General features: G+C 37.8%; 2 protein-coding genes across 4 annotated transcripts in view; one reads left to right on the top strand and one right to left on the bottom strand.

Moving 5' to 3' along the window:
• The first annotated feature begins 1,320 nt into the window (after nucleotides 1-1,320).
• LOC127838755 (microfibril-associated glycoprotein 4-like) lies at nucleotides 1,321-3,315 on the top strand. The gene has a single exon (XM_052366744.1). It carries the CDS (start codon nucleotides 1,897-1,899, stop codon nucleotides 3,055-3,057), a length of 1,161 nt encoding a protein of 386 aa, XP_052222704.1. The 5' UTR covers nucleotides 1,321-1,896; the 3' UTR covers nucleotides 3,058-3,315.
• Nucleotides 3,316-8,885: 5,570 nt separating this feature from the next.
• The window catches only part of LOC127838781 (mediator of RNA polymerase II transcription subunit 18-like), a 35,097-nt gene continuing 23,942 nt past the window's right edge, over nucleotides 8,886-20,040 (bottom strand). For all 3 annotated transcript variants that reach the window (XM_052366773.1, XM_052366790.1, XM_052366780.1), the window contains exons 4-7: nucleotides 16,427-16,549; nucleotides 12,255-12,333; nucleotides 11,667-11,800; nucleotides 8,886-9,559 (exon numbers count right to left, since the gene is read on the bottom strand). In XM_052366773.1, coding sequence (XP_052222733.1) covers nucleotides 9,493-9,559; nucleotides 11,667-11,800; nucleotides 12,255-12,333; nucleotides 16,427-16,549 — 403 coding nt within the window. In that variant the 3' untranslated portion in view covers nucleotides 8,886-9,492. The remainder of the gene's footprint in view (nucleotides 9,560-11,666; nucleotides 11,801-12,254; nucleotides 12,334-16,426; nucleotides 16,550-20,040) is intronic.

The raw sequence follows: 20,040 nt of genomic DNA, 5'->3' as shown, positions 1-20,040 counted from the left end.
TTATTGAATTCCCCACTTTCGATGTGTGAAATATTTTCTACATTCCTGTTAAATTCTTTACAGTAATTGAGGTAATTAGTAACCGTTGTTGTTGCAATCAATGACGACCTCCATACTCACGTCCAAAATGGTACTATCGTGGAACGAAATCACCATGGTTTTAAATTTGACTTCCTGCAGGCGCTGTAACGCTGTAAAGAAGACACCGTAACATGTCTTAGTCGTAAGAGAAGATACCGTAACATGGACACGGAGTTGACATGCTACAACTTTTTTGCAAAATCGGATAGAAATCACCAATAATAGTATACACATGGGCATCACATGCTTGTAAAAGAGTGAACTTGATACAGATCATTGAAAATAATCATCGTGACAGAAACTGCAAGCCAGAAACAACGAATTTATTAGATTTGCTATGCTTTGAGCTTGAACTTCTTTCTTTTATCATGATTTCACGCTAGAAAATGTCTCGATAGCTTAGGTAGCGAGTAAAGAAATATTAATGAATGAAAATAAATGCCATATCCCGTTTTAAGTGTAAGTTTAAACAAAGAAATAACCTGTCTAAACGCGCGTGTATGTCTATAACTGTCAAGACGCTGTAACCGTTGTAGTTACGACGCCGTATCGCGTTGTCGTACAGACGCACCTCTCATTGTAACGTAGTTCAGCGGGAGTGAAACCAATTGTTTCTACTACCGCTCAAACTGTTTGCCGATCACAAGTCACGTTGTTTAACAGGGACTACTTAATGTCCTTAATCTAAACAAGAAATATCTTTAAAAAAGATATACGGCGTTGATTGTGGTCGATGTTTATGAACGATCAAAAGTTATCTCTATGAGATAAAAAGTAGCGGATGCCTTTTTTCTGCGCAGTTCTTAGCTACATCACAAGCAAATCAATTACGGGGTGTTGCGCCAGATTTCGTGGCTTATTTTGCTTTATGTGATATTATTACTCAGATATCTATATTTACAGAATAGAAAAACACAAGAAACATGAAAATAAACAAGTGCATATAGGTCAGCCGGCAATACACGAATCTTATTTAATTGCATAATTAAAGTATAGTGAATTATTGTGCTCATGCTTAATAAACTGGTCTAAGTGGATAAATATTTCTAATTAATTTTATCAAAATTGGTCCTTATCATGCAAATGTTGAAACCATATTAAAAATCGATGATTGACATACCACAATAATATCGCCGAATATCTTTATTTAGTATCTTTCTGATCAAAACAGACTTCAAGTGCACAAAGTTTACGAGACGGCGTTTATATAAAGATTTCTGCAACTGACCGCAAACTGACCTTGATACCTTGCGGATTGGAATGCAATGCATTACAGTCAATACGTTATTGTCAGTAAGACCGGTGTAACACAATGATCGCAACCCCTTCTGCGAACTCCGGTGATGAACTGTATATAAACTCTGACTTTCACAAATGGCCGCGAATTGACCCGAAACCTCGCGGGTTGAAATGCAATGCAAGTAAGTACTAAATATGACAACATAGCCTTTAGTATAAACGCTTTTGCGCTGGTAATTCTCTGAAAATAAAAGGTGAACGCACAAACTGTATTTATGTCGAAAATTGATTGTAAAACTGTTCTATCTATTGAGCCTTTTCATTAGAGATAAAATGTTTCATGCAGTAAAACAGTGTTACAAAGACGCGGATATGTTTCCAATGTTCTGGTGTTATACTCAAATCAGCCAATGGAATAAATGAAGTGTATTCATTCGTACCTAGCCGCGGGAACTTTTATTTGAGTATTATTGGACACTTACAAAGGTCAAGTCAGGGTGAAAATCTGGCTTATTACAGCTTACGCCGAAAAACCATTAATAAATAAAGTGCACATAGAGAAACACTGTAAACAAAATGGTTACGATTTTTGAGGTTTTCACATGGTGTACACTGATTATCAGTTGCGCTCATGGAAACAAAATTGATATACTTAGTGAACGAATTTCAAGAATGGAAAGGCGCATGGTGGAAGAAATTTATCTGATGAGGGCAGAGTTTAAAGTGGATTTGGAGTCGATGCGAAATATAAGTGACATGGTGTCTGCGGCTGTCGCTTGGAACCGTAATCCTGGTGAAGATGGGATGTCCACAGCAACATATGCACACTCAGAAACTCACATCAGAGAACAACTTGAGCTATTGAAAAGGGGTTTGTCTGTTGAGAAACGTTTTAGTCGAAGTGTAGAAAGTCAGCTTAAGTGGCTCACTGAGTCTGAAATTCAAAGAAACAGACTTCTCAATGAAGCTGCGAACAGGACTGCGTTGAATATAGAATCATTGATAACTACGGTGAATGGCTTTTCATCCGTTAAGAATGACGTAAACGACATAAGAACTATTATGGAGTCCCGACAAGAAAAGGAAGTAAATGAAAAGGAAAGCGCCTTCACAGATTGTTTAGACTTGCTCAGGCACGGGTATACTACTAATGGTGTTTACTCCATCCACCCAACGTCTTTATGGAGACCACTTAAAGTCTACTGCGACCAAACAACGGCTGGGGGTGGGTGGACCGTTATCCAAAGGCGACAAGACGGTTCAGAAGACTTTAACAGGCACTGGATTGATTATGCCTATGGATTTGGATCCCTGCAAGGTGAATTCTGGCTTGGAAATGAGTTCATACACCGACTTACTACAGCAGTACCCAACGAACTGAGAATTGAACTGGAGGACTTTGAAAACGACTTTCGCTTGGCGACGTACGGTCAGTTCGCTGTGGGGCCATATTCAGATCTTGACAGGTCTTCAATTAAATTCTTCACTGGAAACGTCACAGATTCGTTTTCATCTCACAACGATTGGCAATTTTCCACGACCGACAACGGACCATCAAAATCATGTTCAGTCTCCCACAAAGGCGGTTTCTGGTACGGCAGTTGTCATACGGTGAACATAAACGGGCTATATCTGAAAGGACAACACACTTCCTATGCTGACGGTGTCAACTGGTATGGTTTTAGAGGATTCCATTATTCTCTAAAATTCACCGAGATGAAAATCCGGCCTCATTAAACATCAGCGTCAAGAAATAAACACGCCTCATGCTCTAAAAGAGACAGTAGTCTATTCATCTGATATTTCAACAATAACTTTTTTGAGATCAATTGTTCTATAAGTCTTTGTAGTTATAGTTTCATTGTTAAAAAATGCATGCATTGTGAATATTTTATTTATTTTTTTATTGTAAAAATGTATACGATCATCTTAGGAAAAGCAAAATTTCGAGGCTGATTTGGAATACTCATTTTGAACATTAAACAATTACATATATGATATTGTTTCAATGATTTCTAATCAAATAATAATTGTTATACTTAGTAAACAACAAGAGCACCGCCTTGCGGGTGCAGACCGCTCATCTATTTTCTTTTTAAAGGTGAAGGGACTTGCAAAAAAAAAGAATTTCGGGGTCGGGGTGGGGGTGGGGGGATTCTTGGGTGCGATGGTTGGACGGTATTTCAAACATAAAATAATAAAAATAAATATTTGTGTTTTTTACCCGTTTCAAAAAAAATTGGGGGGTGGGGTGGGGGAAGTATAGTGTGAGGGTGTGGTGGTCATTTGTGAGATGATAATAAAAAAAAAAAAAAAAAAAAAAATTAGGGGGGGATTCGGGGGGATTCAGGGGGAGGGGTGGGATTCTTGGGTGCGATGGTTGGACGGTATTTTAAACATAAAATAATTAAAATAAATATTTGTGTTTTTTAACCGTTTCAATAAAATAAATTTGGGTGGGGGTGGGGGTGGGGTCAGGGGGGGGGGGGGGGTATAGTGTGAGGGTGTGGTGGTCATTTGTGAGATGATCTTAAAAAAAATAAAAATAAAATAGGGGGGGGGGGATTCGGAGGGGGGGGGGAGGGTACGGGGGATGGTTTGGGTGGAGTCTAAATAAAGAAGTTATGGCAATTTTAGCAAAATTTAATAATTTGACCTTGAGAGTCAAGGTCATTCAAAGGTCAAGGTAAAATTAAACTTGCCAGGTACAGTAACCTCATGATAGCATTAAAGTATTTGAAGTTTGAAAGCAATAGCCTTGATACTTTAGAAGTAAAGTGGATCGAAACACAAAATTTAACCATATATTCAAAGTTACTAAGTCAAAAAAGGGCCCATAATTCTGTAACCAGAGTTATGCAACTTGTCCTTTTACTGTACCCTTATGATAGTTTGCGAGTGTTCCAAGTATGAAAGCAATATCTATGATACTTTAGGGGTAAAGTGGACCAAAACACAAAACTTAACCAAATTTTCAATTTTTTAAGTATAAAAGGCCCATAATTCCGTCCAAATGCCAGTCAGAGTTACATAACTTTGCCTGCACAGTCCCCTTATGATAGCTAATAAGTGTTGCAAGTATGAAAGCAATAGCTTTGATACTGTAGGAATAAAGTGGACTTAAACACAAAACTTAACCAAATTTTCAATTTTCTAAGTATAAAAAGGGCACATAATTCTGTCAAAATGCCAGTCAGAGTTACATTACTTTGCCTGCACAGTCCCCTTATTATAGTTAGTTAGTGTTGCAAGTATGAAAGCAATAGCTTTGATACTTAAGGAATAAAATGGACCTAAACACAAAACTTAACAAAAATTTTAAATTTTCTAAGTATAAAAAGGGCACATAATTCTGTCAAAATGCACGCCAGAGTTATCTTACTTTGCCTGCCCAGTCCCCTCATGATAGTTAGTAAGTGTACCAAGTTTGAATGCAATAGCATTGATACTTTCTGAGAAAAGTGGACCTAAACGCAAAACTTAACCGGACGCCAACGCCGACGCCAATGTGATGACAATAGCTCATAATTTTTTTTTCAAAAAAAAGATGAGCTAAAAATATTTTCAATCAGATTAATGTTTTTCACGCGTATATTTACTCAAAATTGTTTTAAGTGGCAGTTACCTTTGAATTAAAGCGATCAATTTAAATTAAAAGAAAAGCCTGGCCTTAATCAAAACACCGACAGTGCAATCACGGAAAAGAACAATAAATCAATTAACGCAATGACATTTACCCAGGCTCCTGGTTTATGACACCTAACAAGGGATATTGACACATCACTATTGGCAACCTCGGAGCAGACAGAGAGGGGACCCATGGCATCTGCACTGACGGCGCGTGATTACAAAAAATACTGGTTTTGGAGCGGCGATTTTGGGGGATTTTACGTTTTATTTATATAACGATGATTAGCCGAAATATTGGGGAGGCAGCCGCCTCCCCTGCCTCCCCATTAACTACGCCCCTGAGATGGCCATTAAAAATTAGTTTTAATAATTCCATACCTCCCCACAGACCTACCGTAACTTGTCTGTTTGTGTATATTCAAACTAAAGTTGTTGTTTATTTTAAACATAATATGAGCCATAAAACTCACTTCTGGCACACCACCGACAGTAAAACACGAAACAACTTCAGCGAACAAGTATTGTAGTATTCACTGGACTTTTTGAATTGAAAATCTATCAGAGTCGTGATATAATAATGTAAGGTTATAAATCAATAAAAGTTAAATTGTTGGGGGAGATAACTGCAAATACAGTTACATTGGTATTATGTTTTGACATGCGGCGTATTACCGGTATGTGATTCTAAATTTTCTATTACACCAAATGATAACCGACATGAAGTGTATAATAAAGCTGCAAAATAACGAGAGAGAGAGAAACAACGTAAAAATGAATACTTGAAAAGTCAAAGCATTACAAAAGAGAGACCAGCTGTCTAAAAGTACTCTGCATTCTTTATGTTAAGCAATAAAGTCATTTCTACCTATTGGACCTGTTTGTCAAATTGTTATCCGTGCTTGAATTGTATTGCTTACACATGTTAACAAATTAATGAATAAATAAATATTTTTAAACAAAATTAAAAGCATTCTTAAATAATACTTCAGCAACAGTTATTGTGTTGAGGAAAAAAATGTCACATTATAATTGTCGGTCTTACAAATTAAGAAGAAAATCCTAAACAAGAGCTGTGTTTGTGAAACACAATGACCCCTACAGCGCTTTGAAGCCGCACGGCAGCTTTTTTAGAAATAAGGTTATATTTTGAATGCAAAGGTCAAAGTGACCTTGACCTTTGACCTAGTGATCTCAAACCATGTTTGATTGTAGATCTAAATGAGATGCATGCACATGTGAGCTTTAAAGCACATAGACCCAAGAGTTTTCTTTTTATGAGCAAGGTTAAAGTTTTGGGACAGGCACACACACAGACAGACAGGCCAAAAACAATATATCCCTGATCATTTGATCTAGGGGCATACAAATCCACCCAATGACCATGAATTGTGACTAGGAACTTTCTTAAAAGAGTTGCAAGTTGTATGTGACACATTTTCCTGTCACGGAGACCAGTAATAATCATTTAAAATTATATTTTTTTCATTGGAGCAGGAAGAAAAATCCTGCACCTTTTACTTTTATGTGTTTGTTCAATAGCTTTACCCATCCAGGGACATAAACGAGTGGAAACAAGTATAAACAAGCAAATTCATTGAATTGATATCCCCCGCAAATATTCTTCTGGACACAAAAGTGTTATATTTGACACTAAAAAACGCATTTTTTTCAAAATACAAAGGGCCATAACTCTGTTATTAACAGATGGTGTACAATGCCATTTAGCGTGCATCATCCTCTTATCCATATATATACTCATACCAATTAGTTTCAATCAAATCCGCCTAAGCACTTCCAAGATATGGCTCCGGACGGACTGATAGACGGACGGACAGACGCCAAAACAATATCCCTCCACCTATGGCGGGGGATAAAAACAAACTCAAGCAACTAATTACAGACAAACCACCAGTGTTTGACGCTAACAATTTTGAGTAAGGAGTTCTTTGGACTCCCTTCTTCTGAAATTTAGCAGTCCGATCATACTTCATGTAGTCAAACAATTATGAAGCTTTATATACTCTTTTTTTTTTTTTTTTTGGGGGGGGGGGGGGTAATAACACATGTTACCATAAATTGATAACTAGTCTTTCATTTCTGGTTTAAGATCGAAGTTCTAAGTGACTGCTGTTCAATATTTGTTGTCATTTGTTATTTTAGATTGCAAAACTATTTAACAAATGCCATTAATATTTAAGTTAATTATTGTAAGTTTAAAAAATATAATTTTTATAATGCATTTATATGTATGCTTGCTTGATGATCCTCCGGATTGGTCATTACAGCCCATTACTTTATACATTTTCCCCATCATTTTTAACATAATACAACAAAGCCAACAAACTGCAACAAAGCCCCTGACATTATCAATTGCTAGTGGCATGGGGGTATTTACGCACAACTAATTCACAGTCGTTCCTATCTTCAGTGCATTGGGACCGTTAAACATGCATTGTGTAAACAATTATGGGTATTGTGCTGATTGTTAATAATGATCAGACACAGTTTAGCGAAAGCTATATTTTAAGCATCTGAGTATCTGAGAAAAAAACAACGACCAAGATCAGGTTGATTTAGAGTTCGAGAAGAGTTTCCACTATCACTACACTCAAGCACTGCGACAAGAAACCAAAATAAAAAAATATTTTGTCGATAAGTTTAAGCAGAATGATGAGTGGCATATTTTTTGGATGTTCAAAAGTGCAGACATTCTGATCTCGCGAATCGAGATTTTTTTTATAATTCAAATACGATTTTAAAAGAGTCCAACAGACTTCCGTGTTGTTACTTTTGACCCCAAACACATTATTTGAGATAACTTATTAGAAGAAAAGAGGAAAACTATTTTAAGTTACACACCAACTATCAAAATCCTGACCCTTGCGGTTTCAAAGAAGATTTTTGAAGTTATCGACATTAACTACACAAGTCTTCATCAATAATTTCAGTCCCGGGCTGTGGCAAGTTTTTACCTAAGGGGGCATGATTTGAACAACTGTAGCAGAGGACTACTATAAAACTAAGCATGCAAAATAAAAAGCCTCTTGGCACTGCTGTTTCAAAAAAGAAGAGAGTTTTCACTAAATATATATAATTCAACAAGTAACCCAGGGTCAATTAAAACCTAAAAGGGATTATTTAAACATAGTTGTTACTGGACCAGATTACGATGTTAAACAAACAATAATTCCCTGCCATTACGTTTTGAGCTTAAACTTTTTTATATGTAAGTCTTCATACATTTCTTCACCATTGGGCGTGACCAGTTTTTACCCAAGGGACGATATTTAACAAAAATTGGTTAAGGACCAGAATAAAATGATACATGCCAAAAACCAAACCTATTGGTCTTGCAGCTTCAGAGAAGACATTTTTTAAGTGTTTGCTAAACATATAAAGCAAGAAAACCTCAGGGATGGGCCACTTTTCAACCCAGGGGATAATTTCAAAAAACTTTTTAAAACTTCGGACGAGCCGAACGATCAACAAGAATGACTTTTATATAATCCCTTCCTAAACTACTTTCACAAATTTCTTTTTCTTTTACTAAGTATTTTCATCATAATAATACAATCATAAGTATACAAAATGCATCTTCTGACAACAAACTTGTTGACCAGACAGGCGTTTTCATAGGAAAACAGAAAAATACTTATTCAAGTGCATAGTACAAATGATGGTATTGTTCTTGTTTTCTATAATTATGCTTCCGACATCACTTACTTTTGATTGAACACTTCTCACTAACAATAGACCAGCTGTCTATAATCTTCCTTTTTAAGAAGAACTCTTACCGCTCTCAAACAGTGATTGAAGTATGAGGTAATGACTTCGTAGTAAAAACTTCCTTCTGCAGTATGTAGAGGGTGAATATTAAATTAGTACAATTTAAATGTGACAATAAACAAATGAAACTGAAAGTGATAGACAATGACTATTCTGAGTAAAATTTTCTTGGTGTAGACATTCTGATTTTGCGAAACGAATAAATAAACGATGGGATTTTTTTATAATTTACAGATGACTTTGAACAAAAACAAGGAGTCCGAGTCTCATTTCCACGAGTTTCGGGCTACCGGACTACCGTAAGTGTCGAATACTGACCACCAGTGACATCATGGTGAGGCTATGCCTTCCTTTTGCCTACACGCAATTAAATATAAACATAAAAAGATAAACAACATAAAAAGTATGCTATACACTTCTGTCGACTTGACAACACATGAAATTATGTTTTAGACCAAATATAGTGTTGTTTTATTCATGTTGCTCCATCAGACTGAACATGCATATCCATGTGCAACTGAGCTCAGCTTGAGGTATCAAACAAATCAAATGTTTCAGTGAACACTCAAGAACTATGAACACAACATTTTTCTTTGGGTGCTTAGAGTAATGAATTACGCTTCCTCTCAAAGTGTTTTCCACTTAAACCCAACTTGCAAGTATTTGTCCCACATTCTTAAACAAATCAGAGTTATAATAAGTCCAGCTTATTGCATGTTTCCTTGTTCAACATAATCCTGCACATTGGAGACCATATCATGTATTTGTCTGACTGGTTACTGGCTGCAATTTTCTGTGATCCACCTTTTCTAGAAGAACCAATCTGATACATTAAGTTAAGAAATGTCCCATTTTCATCAGTTTGATCTGAAGGCCCTCTGTGGTCTAGTGCTAACAACACTGGACTTGGGACCAAGACTAGGCACATACTCATCAATCCATTCTTAGACTTAATAATAAAGAATTGACTTGGAATTAAGAAAAATGCGTTCAGTGTTTGAATATATACAAGGCTCCACAGGTGATTGTCATTAACAAAAGGTTCTACATGAAAAATGATATAGATAGAGATGTATAATTCGAAGTTTTACTCAAAATAAAAGCATTTACTGAATAATTTATATCACTGAGAAGAATATGCTTTGTCTTAAGTCTAAGAATTGTTTTGATGAATAAGGGCCCAGGGTCCCTTCCTGAGCCTAGAACCTAGTCTCCAATTTCATCCTTCACTATCTCCATCACGCAATAAACCTATTATCACAACAATTGAACACCTCTGCCTCCATGTCTCACTAAATTCCTACAAGCATGTTGCTGATCTGTGACATTAAAGTTAGTAAAACATCATTCTTAGGTATACACTTGCAGGACTGGAAGCATCCTGACTGCTATAAGATAATTAAAATGGCGACCGTGAGAACCACTGACAATCAACTAAAAGAATAATAGTGAAACTAACAGATGCTCCTTAATGATGAGCTTGTAAATTTATTTGTTTATTTAAAGCATTGTGAAACGAAATAAATATGCCAAAACTCTTGAAAAGATCAACACACCAGAATTTGAGAGGAATGATATGACCATATTTGCATGTCCAAAGTGAGCAGCTTCTTAGTTTAAAACTTCCATAATTAGTGTAGGATTTATCACAAACTTACAGCTCCTGCTAAGAAATCTACTGTTTTTAACTTCCATAATTAGTGCAAGATTTATCACAAAATTACAGCTCCTGCTAAGTAAATTAAAAGCTAGTAAAGTTGAGATATAAAGCACATATAAATACTGAAAACAAAGCTAATCAGTTTCTTACTGATATGGCATGAACTTGAGCTGCATTATAAAAATCAAACAAAAGAAATAATGGGTATGAAATGACAAAAAAATACCTGTTCCGGAAGGACCTTATTGAATAGTGCACAAGAACATCAACATACATGTTTGAGTATAAACGGGCATTTTTCTGTTAAATAAAAGGCTGAAGTTATTGCCCTTTGTCATTTATCATACATAAATTGATATAATAATACATAAATATTTATAAAATTTCTGGGTCAAATATGTACAAAGTCTCAACCAGTATCTGTAGTAGTTACAGATACAGAAGTCTCAACCAGTATCTGTAGTAGTTACAGATACAGAAGTTTGCTGTACAAAGTCTCAACCAGTACCTGTAGTAGTTACAGATACAGAAGTTTGTACAAAGTCTCAACCAGTATCTGTAGTAGTTACAGATACAGAAGTTTGCTGTACCCAAATCTTACTGACCATGTAAAAAAGGCAAAATTCTGCAGTTAAGATTTATGGATCTTGATCTGTGACCTTACACAATGACCCTAAACACATGTGTTAAGTTTGAACTGAATACCTGGTTTAACCTAACCATTGCTTTACACAGCCACTGACAAATGAGTCAGAAATACAGGTAAAATAAGTAGCAGGACTATTGCCAAGCAATGATGTCCCCTACCGGTGAAACTCCACCATTTTCAGCAATATTTCTAGTCTATTTGTTGCCATAGCAACCAGAGTTCTTGATGTAGGAACAAAATGAAATGACATGCATAATCTCCATATTGCCATCTGTCCATTTTCAAGTTTCATGAAAAAATATGAAAAACTTTTAAAGTTATCGCAATATCCACCATTTTCAGCAATATTTCTAGCTATTTGTTGCCATAGCAACCAGAATTCTTGACCTAAAAACAAAATGAAATTACGTGCATAGTCTCCATATTGCCATCTGTCCATGTTTTAAGTTTCATGAAAAATATGAAGAACTTTAAGTTATCGCAGGATCCAGAAAAGTGTGACAGACAGACTGACACACAGAGAGCAAGCCATAAGTCCCCTCCGGTTTCACTGGTAGGGGACAACTAGTTGATTACTAGTAAATTTAACAAGAGTTTTTAATTCCTATATTGAAAGGATACGGTTTGAGCTGCTCTGCAAAGTTCTTCATGTCCTCCCCGATCTGTTCCTGACTTGTGGATGCCACCACACTCACCTCCACCAGGTGGGATGCTGATACTGGCTCGAGGCTCTTGGTGTCGTTCACCTGATTCATCTAACAAAGCAAAGCATAAAACCAAATTAGTTGTATGTGTGTGTGATTGAATTATTCACCTTTTCAAAAATATAGTAATATCATGAGCTTTAACCTTTCTTCAACAGTACATAGGCAACGTAATGCAAAAATGGTCTTATGCCATTTATGGCCAGTGTGGCCAACATTTGCTTACATATGCTGAAGAGCTGATCACTATTATCACAACTTTGCCACATATTGCTTGTGCTTCTCATGTTGCTTAAGAAAATTAGATGCGAAATGCAAACAATAGGTTTTTTCCCATTTGCCACAAGAAGCTACAGACCAGCCTTATGAATTGCACAGTGTGGTCAGGAGCTACCCTGTCTGCTACCCCTGACAGGCTGATGTTAAGCTATGACAGGTGCATATGTCATAAGATCCGTGTTTGCAAGATACGGCTAAAATGTAAATTCATTATGAATATAAGTACCTTGAACATTTTGGTCACTGTAACTTTCATAATTCCTTTGTGGAAAAATATACCACGTGCTACAAACTCGTATTCCATTCTGTAAAAAAATAAATATATATTTAATGAATTCAGCCCCAAGCATGAATCTATGGACTTCAGTTTAAAACTGTGTCAAAAATAGAGCAGCTTTATGAGGAACCTTTAGTATGCATAATATTGTATTTGAGCCCGTCCACAACAAAACCTGTCTTAATGACAATAAAATAAATTGTGTATTAAATATAGATCTTTCCAAGTGAATGATGTATACTATATAAAATGCACATATACATTGTACTTGGTATCACACTCTACTGGGTGTGATACTTATTTTATTTTACCAAACAAACAAACAAACAACCAGTAACTTCATTTTACAATTGCAATGAAATGGCAGAATCAGACTTCTGCACTGTTCAATAATGTAATGATAATAGCAGCAATATTTAGGGGAGCCAATTCAAATAATTGCAATTTATTGATATGAAGTTCTACAGTGCATTGGTTGAAATTCGTTACATTAAGGCGTAATAAATATGAAATGTATTATGCTACACAATACGGAGAACAAATACAGCTGACACAATGAATGTATGATCTATTATGAACAAATAAGATGTTAAATGTGCGTGGCTTAGGCTAAATAAAATTAAATTGAATTATACTTTTAAACTAAATTTAAGCTGTTACTTTCGCAAAAAGGTTTAATTAATTGAATGCTATTAAAAGACGTTTGATTAGTTCCATGTGCCTTAAGTTTAATGTGTGTTGTGTGGTTAAGTGCTCTGAGAATAAAGAAGAAAAGTAACTGGTATATTAACCAGCGTCTTGGGAAAACCAGTGTTAAGCCATATGCAGCCATTGTACCTTCAGACAAGGCAGCAAAAGACAGGAGCTTCTCTGTCCAATAATGAGAGAGCAAAACCTTCATTGAGTTTAGCTGACGGAGAAGCTCATGTCTGTTTGCAGCCCCATCCCCTATAGTCATGTCTGTTTGCAGCCCCATCCCCTATAGTCATGTCTGTTTGCAGCCCCATCCCCTATAGTCATGTCTGTTTGAAGCCCCATCCCCTATAGTAATGTCTGTTTGCAGCCCCATCCCCTATAGTCATGTCTGTTTGCAGCCCCATCCCATATAGTAATGTCTCTTTGCAGCCCCATTCCCTATAGTCATGTCTTTTTGCAGCCCCATCCCCTATAGTCATGTCTGTTTGCAGTCCCACCCCCTTTAGTCATGTCTGTTTGCAGCCCCATCCCATACAGTCATGTCTCTTTGCAGCCCCATCACCTATAGTCATGTCTGTTTGCAGCCCCATCCCCTATAGTCATGTCTCTTTGCAGCCCCATCCCCTATAGTCATGTCTGTTTGCAACCCCATCCCCTATAGTCATGTCTGTTTGCAGCCCCATCCCATACAGTCATGTCTGTTTGCAGCCCCATCCCCTATAGTCATGTCTGTTTGCAGCCCCATCCCCAATAGTCATGTCTGTTTCAAGCCCCATCCCCTACAGTCATGTCTGTTTGCAGCCCCATCCCCTATAGTCATGTCTGTTAGCAGCCCCATCCCCTATAGTCATGTCTGTTTGCAGCCCCATCCCATATAGTCATGCAGTCTCATGTCTGTTTGCAGCTCCATCCCCTATAGTCATGTCTGTTTGCTGCCCCATACCCTATAGCCATGTAGTCTCATGTCTGTTTGCAGCGCCATCCCCTATAGTCATGTCTGTTTGCAGTGCCATCCCCAATATTCATGTCTGTTTGCAGCCCCATCCCCTATAATCATGTCTGTTTGCAGCCCCATCCCCTATAGTCATGTCTGTTTGCAACCCGATCCCCTATAGTCATGTCTGTTTGCAGCCCCATCCCCTACAGTCATGTCTGTTTGTAGCCCCATCGTCTATAGTCATGTCTGTTTGCAGCCCCATCCCCTATAGTCATGTCTGTTTGCAGCCCCATCCCCTACGGTCATGTCTGTTTGCAGCCCCATCCCCTATAGTCATGTCTGTTTGCAGCCCCATCCCCTATAGTCATGTCTGTTTGCAGCCCCATCCCATATAGTCATGCAGTCTCATGTCTGTTTGCAGCCCCATCCCCTATAGTCATGTCTGTTTGCAGCCCCATCCCCTAAAGTCATGCAGTCTCATGTCTGTTTGCAGCCCCATCCCCTATAGTCATGTCTGTTTGCAGCGCCATCCCCTATAGTCATGTCTGTTTGCAGCCCCATCCTTTATAGTCATGTCTGTTTGCAGCCCCATCCCCTATAGTCATGTCTGTTTGCAGCCCCATCCCCTTTAGTCATGTCTGTTTGCAGCCCCATCCCCTATAGTCATGTCTCTTTGCAGCCCCATCCCCTATAGTCATGTCTGTTTTCAGCCCCATCCCCTAAAGTCATGTCTGTTTGCAGCCCTATCCCCTATAGTCATGTTTGTTTGCAGCCCCATCCCCTATAGTCATGTCTGTTTGCAGCCCCATCCCCTATAGTCATGTCTGTTTGCAGCCCCATCCCCTTTAGTCATGTCAGTTTGCAGTCCCATTCCCTATAGTCATGTCTGTTTGCAGCCCCATCCCCTATAGTCATGTCTGTTTGCAGCCCCATCCCCTATAGTCATGTCTGTTTGCAGCCCCATCCCCTATAGTCATGTCTGTTTGCAGCCCCATCTCCTATAGTCATGTCTGTTTGCAGCCCCATCCCCTATAGTCATGTCTTTTTGCAGCCCTATCCCCTATAGTCATGTCTTTTTGCAGCCCCATCCCCTATAGTCATGTCTTTTTGCAGCCCCATCCCCTATAATCATGTCTGTTTGCAGCCCCATCCCCTATAGTCATGTCTGTTTGCAGCCCCATTCCCTACAGTCATGTCTGTTTGCAGCCCCATCACCTATAGTCATGTCTGTTTGCAGCCCCATCCCCTATAGTCATGTCTGTTTGCAGCCCCATCCCCTATAGTCATGTCTGTTAGCAACCCCATCCCCTATAGTCATGTCTGTTTGCAGTCCCATCCCCTACAGTCATGTCTGTTTGCAGCCCCATCCCCTATAGTCATGTCTGTTTGCAGCCCCAGCCCCTATAGTCATGTCTGTTTTCAGCCCCATCCCCTATAGTCATGTCTGTTTGCAGCCCCATCCCCTATAGTCATGTCTGTTTTCAGCCCCATCCCCTATAGTCATGTCTGTTTGCAGCCCCATCCCCTATAGTCATGTCTGTTTGCAGCCCCATCCCCAATAGTCATGTCTGTTTGCAGCCCCATCCCCTATAGTCGTGTCTCTTTGCAGCCCCATCCCCTATAGTCATGTCTGTTTGCAGCTCCATCCCCTATAGTCATGTCTGTTTGCAGCCCCATTCCCTATAGTCATGTCTGTTTGCATCCCCATCCCCTATAGTCATGTCTGTCTGCAGCCCCATTCCCTATAGTCATGTCTGTTTGCAGCCCCATCCCCTATAGTCATGTCTGTTTGCAGCCCCATCCCCTATAGTCATGTCTGTTTGCAGCCCTATCCCCTATAGTCATGTCTGTTTGCAGCCCCATTTCCTATAGTCATGTCTGTTTGCAGCCCCATCCCCTATAGTCATGTCTGTTTGCAGCCCCATTCCCTATAGTCATGTCTGTTTGCAGCCCCATCCCCTATAGTCATGTCTGTTTGCAGTCCATCCCCTACAGTCATGTCTGTTTGCAGCCCTATCCCCTATGATCATGTCTGTTTGCAGCCCCATCCCTTATAGTCATGTCTGTTTGCAGCCCCATCCCCTATAGTCATGCAGTCTCATTATGGAACAGAGAAGGATCTGACGAGTAGGCACAAATGTGTATGCCGGTCTGAAACTACACTGACCATAGTGGCATAAAATTGATTTTCACAGGAACAGCTCATATGTGAACCATTTAATAACATCCTATTTAAGTGATTCTCCTAAAGGCACGACTGATGTCACTAATACTTTATTTGTACTGACCTGGCTAATTGGTTTTAATAATATATTGCATGAAATGAGATGCAAAATTAACATTATTTATACTGGAATAAAGCATCAGTCTGTACAATACTTCAAGTTACTTTGATACTTAAAATTGACATATAAGTTGGCCATGTCCTATTGCAGGATTTTTTTTTCCCTTGAAGAAAAACAAATGAATTAAAAAATAACATACAAACCTAAAGCCCATTTCATTAAGAAACTTGATAATTGTTTCAGAGACCCCTACATCAAGACATGTGCGTACGAGGGTCTGTCGAGTTTTATCTCCCATTTCTGCAACACCAACATATCGCAAATGCCTGAAAAATAGAACCAACAATTAAAAGCATTTAAAGGTAGGCATGAACGTGGTAGCAAATGTTTGGACAAATTTTAAAATATTTCACTTTTGTAACTCACTACTGGTGTTCATAGTTTTAAATACCTCTGTTCAATTCAAATAAAATGTACTTTTGCCAGTTTTATATTAATTTTAGACTTGTTGAAGTTGCTTGTTGTTAAGAAACTGTGTACCTGCCACAAATAAATACCGGGTATTATGATTATGAACAAGAGGGCCATATTGGCTCTGTATCGCTCCACTGTTTTTTCTTTGCGAAAAAAACGTGTAATGCGCATGGGTTGAAATGTACTCAAGCATGTGACTTTCTCTTTCTATCCTTCGTCCCAATGGGGGTTTAAAGTTGGAAGGGTGAGCATTTTTATATATGGAAAAAGTTACTACCGTATTTACTAAACAGACTTAAAAGCCCGGGAATTGTTGCACAGGTCCTTTGCTTATAACGTAGGTACATTTATCTCTCCAAAAGATATTGTCGTTCTTTCTATGTCACATATTTTTAGATGCTGAAGATCAAATCTACTCATTTGATTTGAAACAGATTCACAAGACCCATAGGAATCAAAATGCCTTAACCCTTTACCAAACGACACATTTTGGACTTTCCCAATTTGAAAGAGGTTGCAGACGTCAATTAAATTAAAATGGAATATGAAGGAAATGATCAGGTAGGGTAGAAATCATTGTGATAAAAGCAGAAATTGCTCATCAACCCACACATCCCTAAGACCAACAGGCCTGAGAATATTATGATAATCTTAAGATTATTTCTTTATATTTATAAATGTATTTAATTAAGTAATACATTTGACTTCTAAGATCAATTCATAACTTATATTAAGAAAATTATAAAATGGGTCAGAAATATATATGGATTGTTGAGCAATTGACAATCATATCCACAATTCATGAGTCACGATTCACAAATGGAACAATGAATCATTAGTTATTAAAAAGTAGCATATATATAGTTAAGAACATTGCACTTCATTAATTTCAACACCTTCTCTTGGATACAAAGTTTGAGTTTACCGTTCAGTATCATATATTGACTTTTCTTGAAATAATTATGTTCATGGAAGGTGTGTTTTTAAAATCAATAACATATTATTAAACTGGTTTAAACACTACAAAAAAGGCATGAAATTAACATGTCATTCAAAATATTTTCATCCGGATATATGGTCACTTTCGACATATTTAAATAAAACCCGACTTTTTTCAGTTTGTAAGAAAAACATTCATAACACATGTTCTTACTTCAATGCCTTTGTAAGCAGTCACCATCTGACCTAAAATGGCACTAAATGACAGGGTTTTATCTCATGTTTTCAAGATGTTGATGTTGTTCACAGCCAAACGGCTGCAGTAATCTCCACTGGTAAACGTCATATGTTCAGTTTTGTGAGCCCCGGGGCCGGGTCAAATTTGAGCCCAGGGGAATAATTTGAACAAATTTGGTAGAGGACTATTAGATATCACTACATACCATATTTAGTAGCCCTAGGCTCTATAATTAAGAACAAGAAGATTTTTAAAGTTTGCACACAATAGGCCTTATTTAAGCATATGTTCATTTTTGTGACCCCTGGAGCAAGGTCAAATTTGTTCCCAGGGGCATAATTTGAACAAACTAAGTAGAGAACTATTATGTGTCACTACCTACCGAATTTGGTAGAAATAGGCCCAATGGTTATGGACAAGAGAATTTTTTTAGTTTGCACAAAATGGGCCCAATATAAGCATATGTTCAATTTTGTGACCCCTGGGGAACGGTCAAATTTGATCCCAGGGGCTTAATTTGAACAAACTTGGTAGAGGACTATAAGATGTCATTACGTATCAAATTTGGTAGCCCTATGCCATACGGTTATGGACAAGAAGATTTTTAAAGTTTGCACAAAAAAGGCCTTATATTAGCAAATTTTCGATTTTTTGACCCCCCAGGGCAGGGTCAAATTTGACCCCAGGGGCATAATTTGAACAAACTTGGTAAAGGACTATAAGATGTCACTACATACCAAATTTGGTAGCCCTTGGCCCAATCGTTATGGACAGTTAGATTTTTAAAGTTTTCACAAAATAGGCCTTATATAAGCAAATTTTCAATTTTTGACCCCCCGGGGCAGGGTCAAATTTAACCCCAGGGGCATAATTTGAACAAACTTAGTAGAGGACTATAAGATGTCACTACATAGCAAATTTGGTAGCCCTAGGCCCAATGGTTATGGACCAGAAGATTTTTAAAGTTTGCACAAAATAGGCCTTATATAAGCAAATTTTTCATTTTTTGACCCCACCGGGGCAGGGTCAAATTTGACCCCAGGGGCATAATTTTAACAAACTTGGTAGAGGACTATAAGATGTCACTACATACTAAATTTGGTAGCCCTAGGCCCAATGGTTATGGACAAGAAAATTTTTAAAGTTTGCACAAAATAGGCCTTATATCAGCAAATTTTCAATTTTTTGACCCCCCGGGGCAGGGTCAAATTTGACCCCAGGGGCATAATTTTAACAAATTTGAAAGAGGTTCACCACATGAACGTTCCTGAGCAATTTCATCAGAAATGGACCAGTAGTTTAGGAGATGATGTTTAAAGAAAAAGTTAACGCACGCACGGACGCACAGACGCACACACGACGGACACAGGACCATGACATAAGCCCCGCTGGCCTTTGGCCAGTGGAGCTAAAAATGAGTGCCTGTATTTGTCCAGTGTAAAAAAAAATAATTGCAGAAATTAAATGAGCCTTTTCATGTTTTGGTAAATTGACAAAATAAAAAAAAAAAATCCGATGTTTCAGATTCGCAAATTTGTTTTCTAGTTATGATACTTGTGAGAAACAGTAATACTGAACATTTACGATGCTCTAAAATATCTATTATATGCATCTTTTGACGATTTAAAACCCGAACAAATTATAAAGCATTGCAACACAAAACGATTGAAAAAGTTGGAGAGTTCTGTTGTTGTCGTTATATTTTGTGACCCTGCGAGGATTTCTTATGTAGTCTTAAAAACATCACTCATTGTATGAGCACAGATGGCTGGTCTTAGGGATGTTTTTCTTGTTTTGTTTTTTGTTTTTTTACTGGAGCTTTTTAGATGCAATGCTTATATTTATCAATATAAAGCATTTAATGACAAAATTCAACAAGATGTGTTTGTGAAACACAATGTCCCCCTATACGACGTTTGACCTTGAAGGATGACCTTGACCCTTCACCACTCAAAATGTGCAGCTCCATGAGATACACATGCATTTCAAATATAAAATTGCTAGCTTCAATATTGCAGATGTGACATTACATGAGCAATTTTGACCCATATATTTGACCTTAAAGGATGACGTTGACCTTGACCTTTCACCACTCAAAATGTGCAGCTCCATGAGATACACATGCATGCCAAATATCAAGTTGCTATCTTCAATATTGCAAAAGTA

This window comes from Dreissena polymorpha, chromosome 1 (assembly GCF_020536995.1).
Source record: "Dreissena polymorpha isolate Duluth1 chromosome 1, UMN_Dpol_1.0, whole genome shotgun sequence".
NCBI lineage: Eukaryota > Metazoa > Mollusca > Bivalvia > Myida > Dreissenidae > Dreissena > Dreissena polymorpha.
Note: the sequence above shows the minus strand (reverse complement) of the source record. Positions and strands in the feature narration are given on the sequence as shown.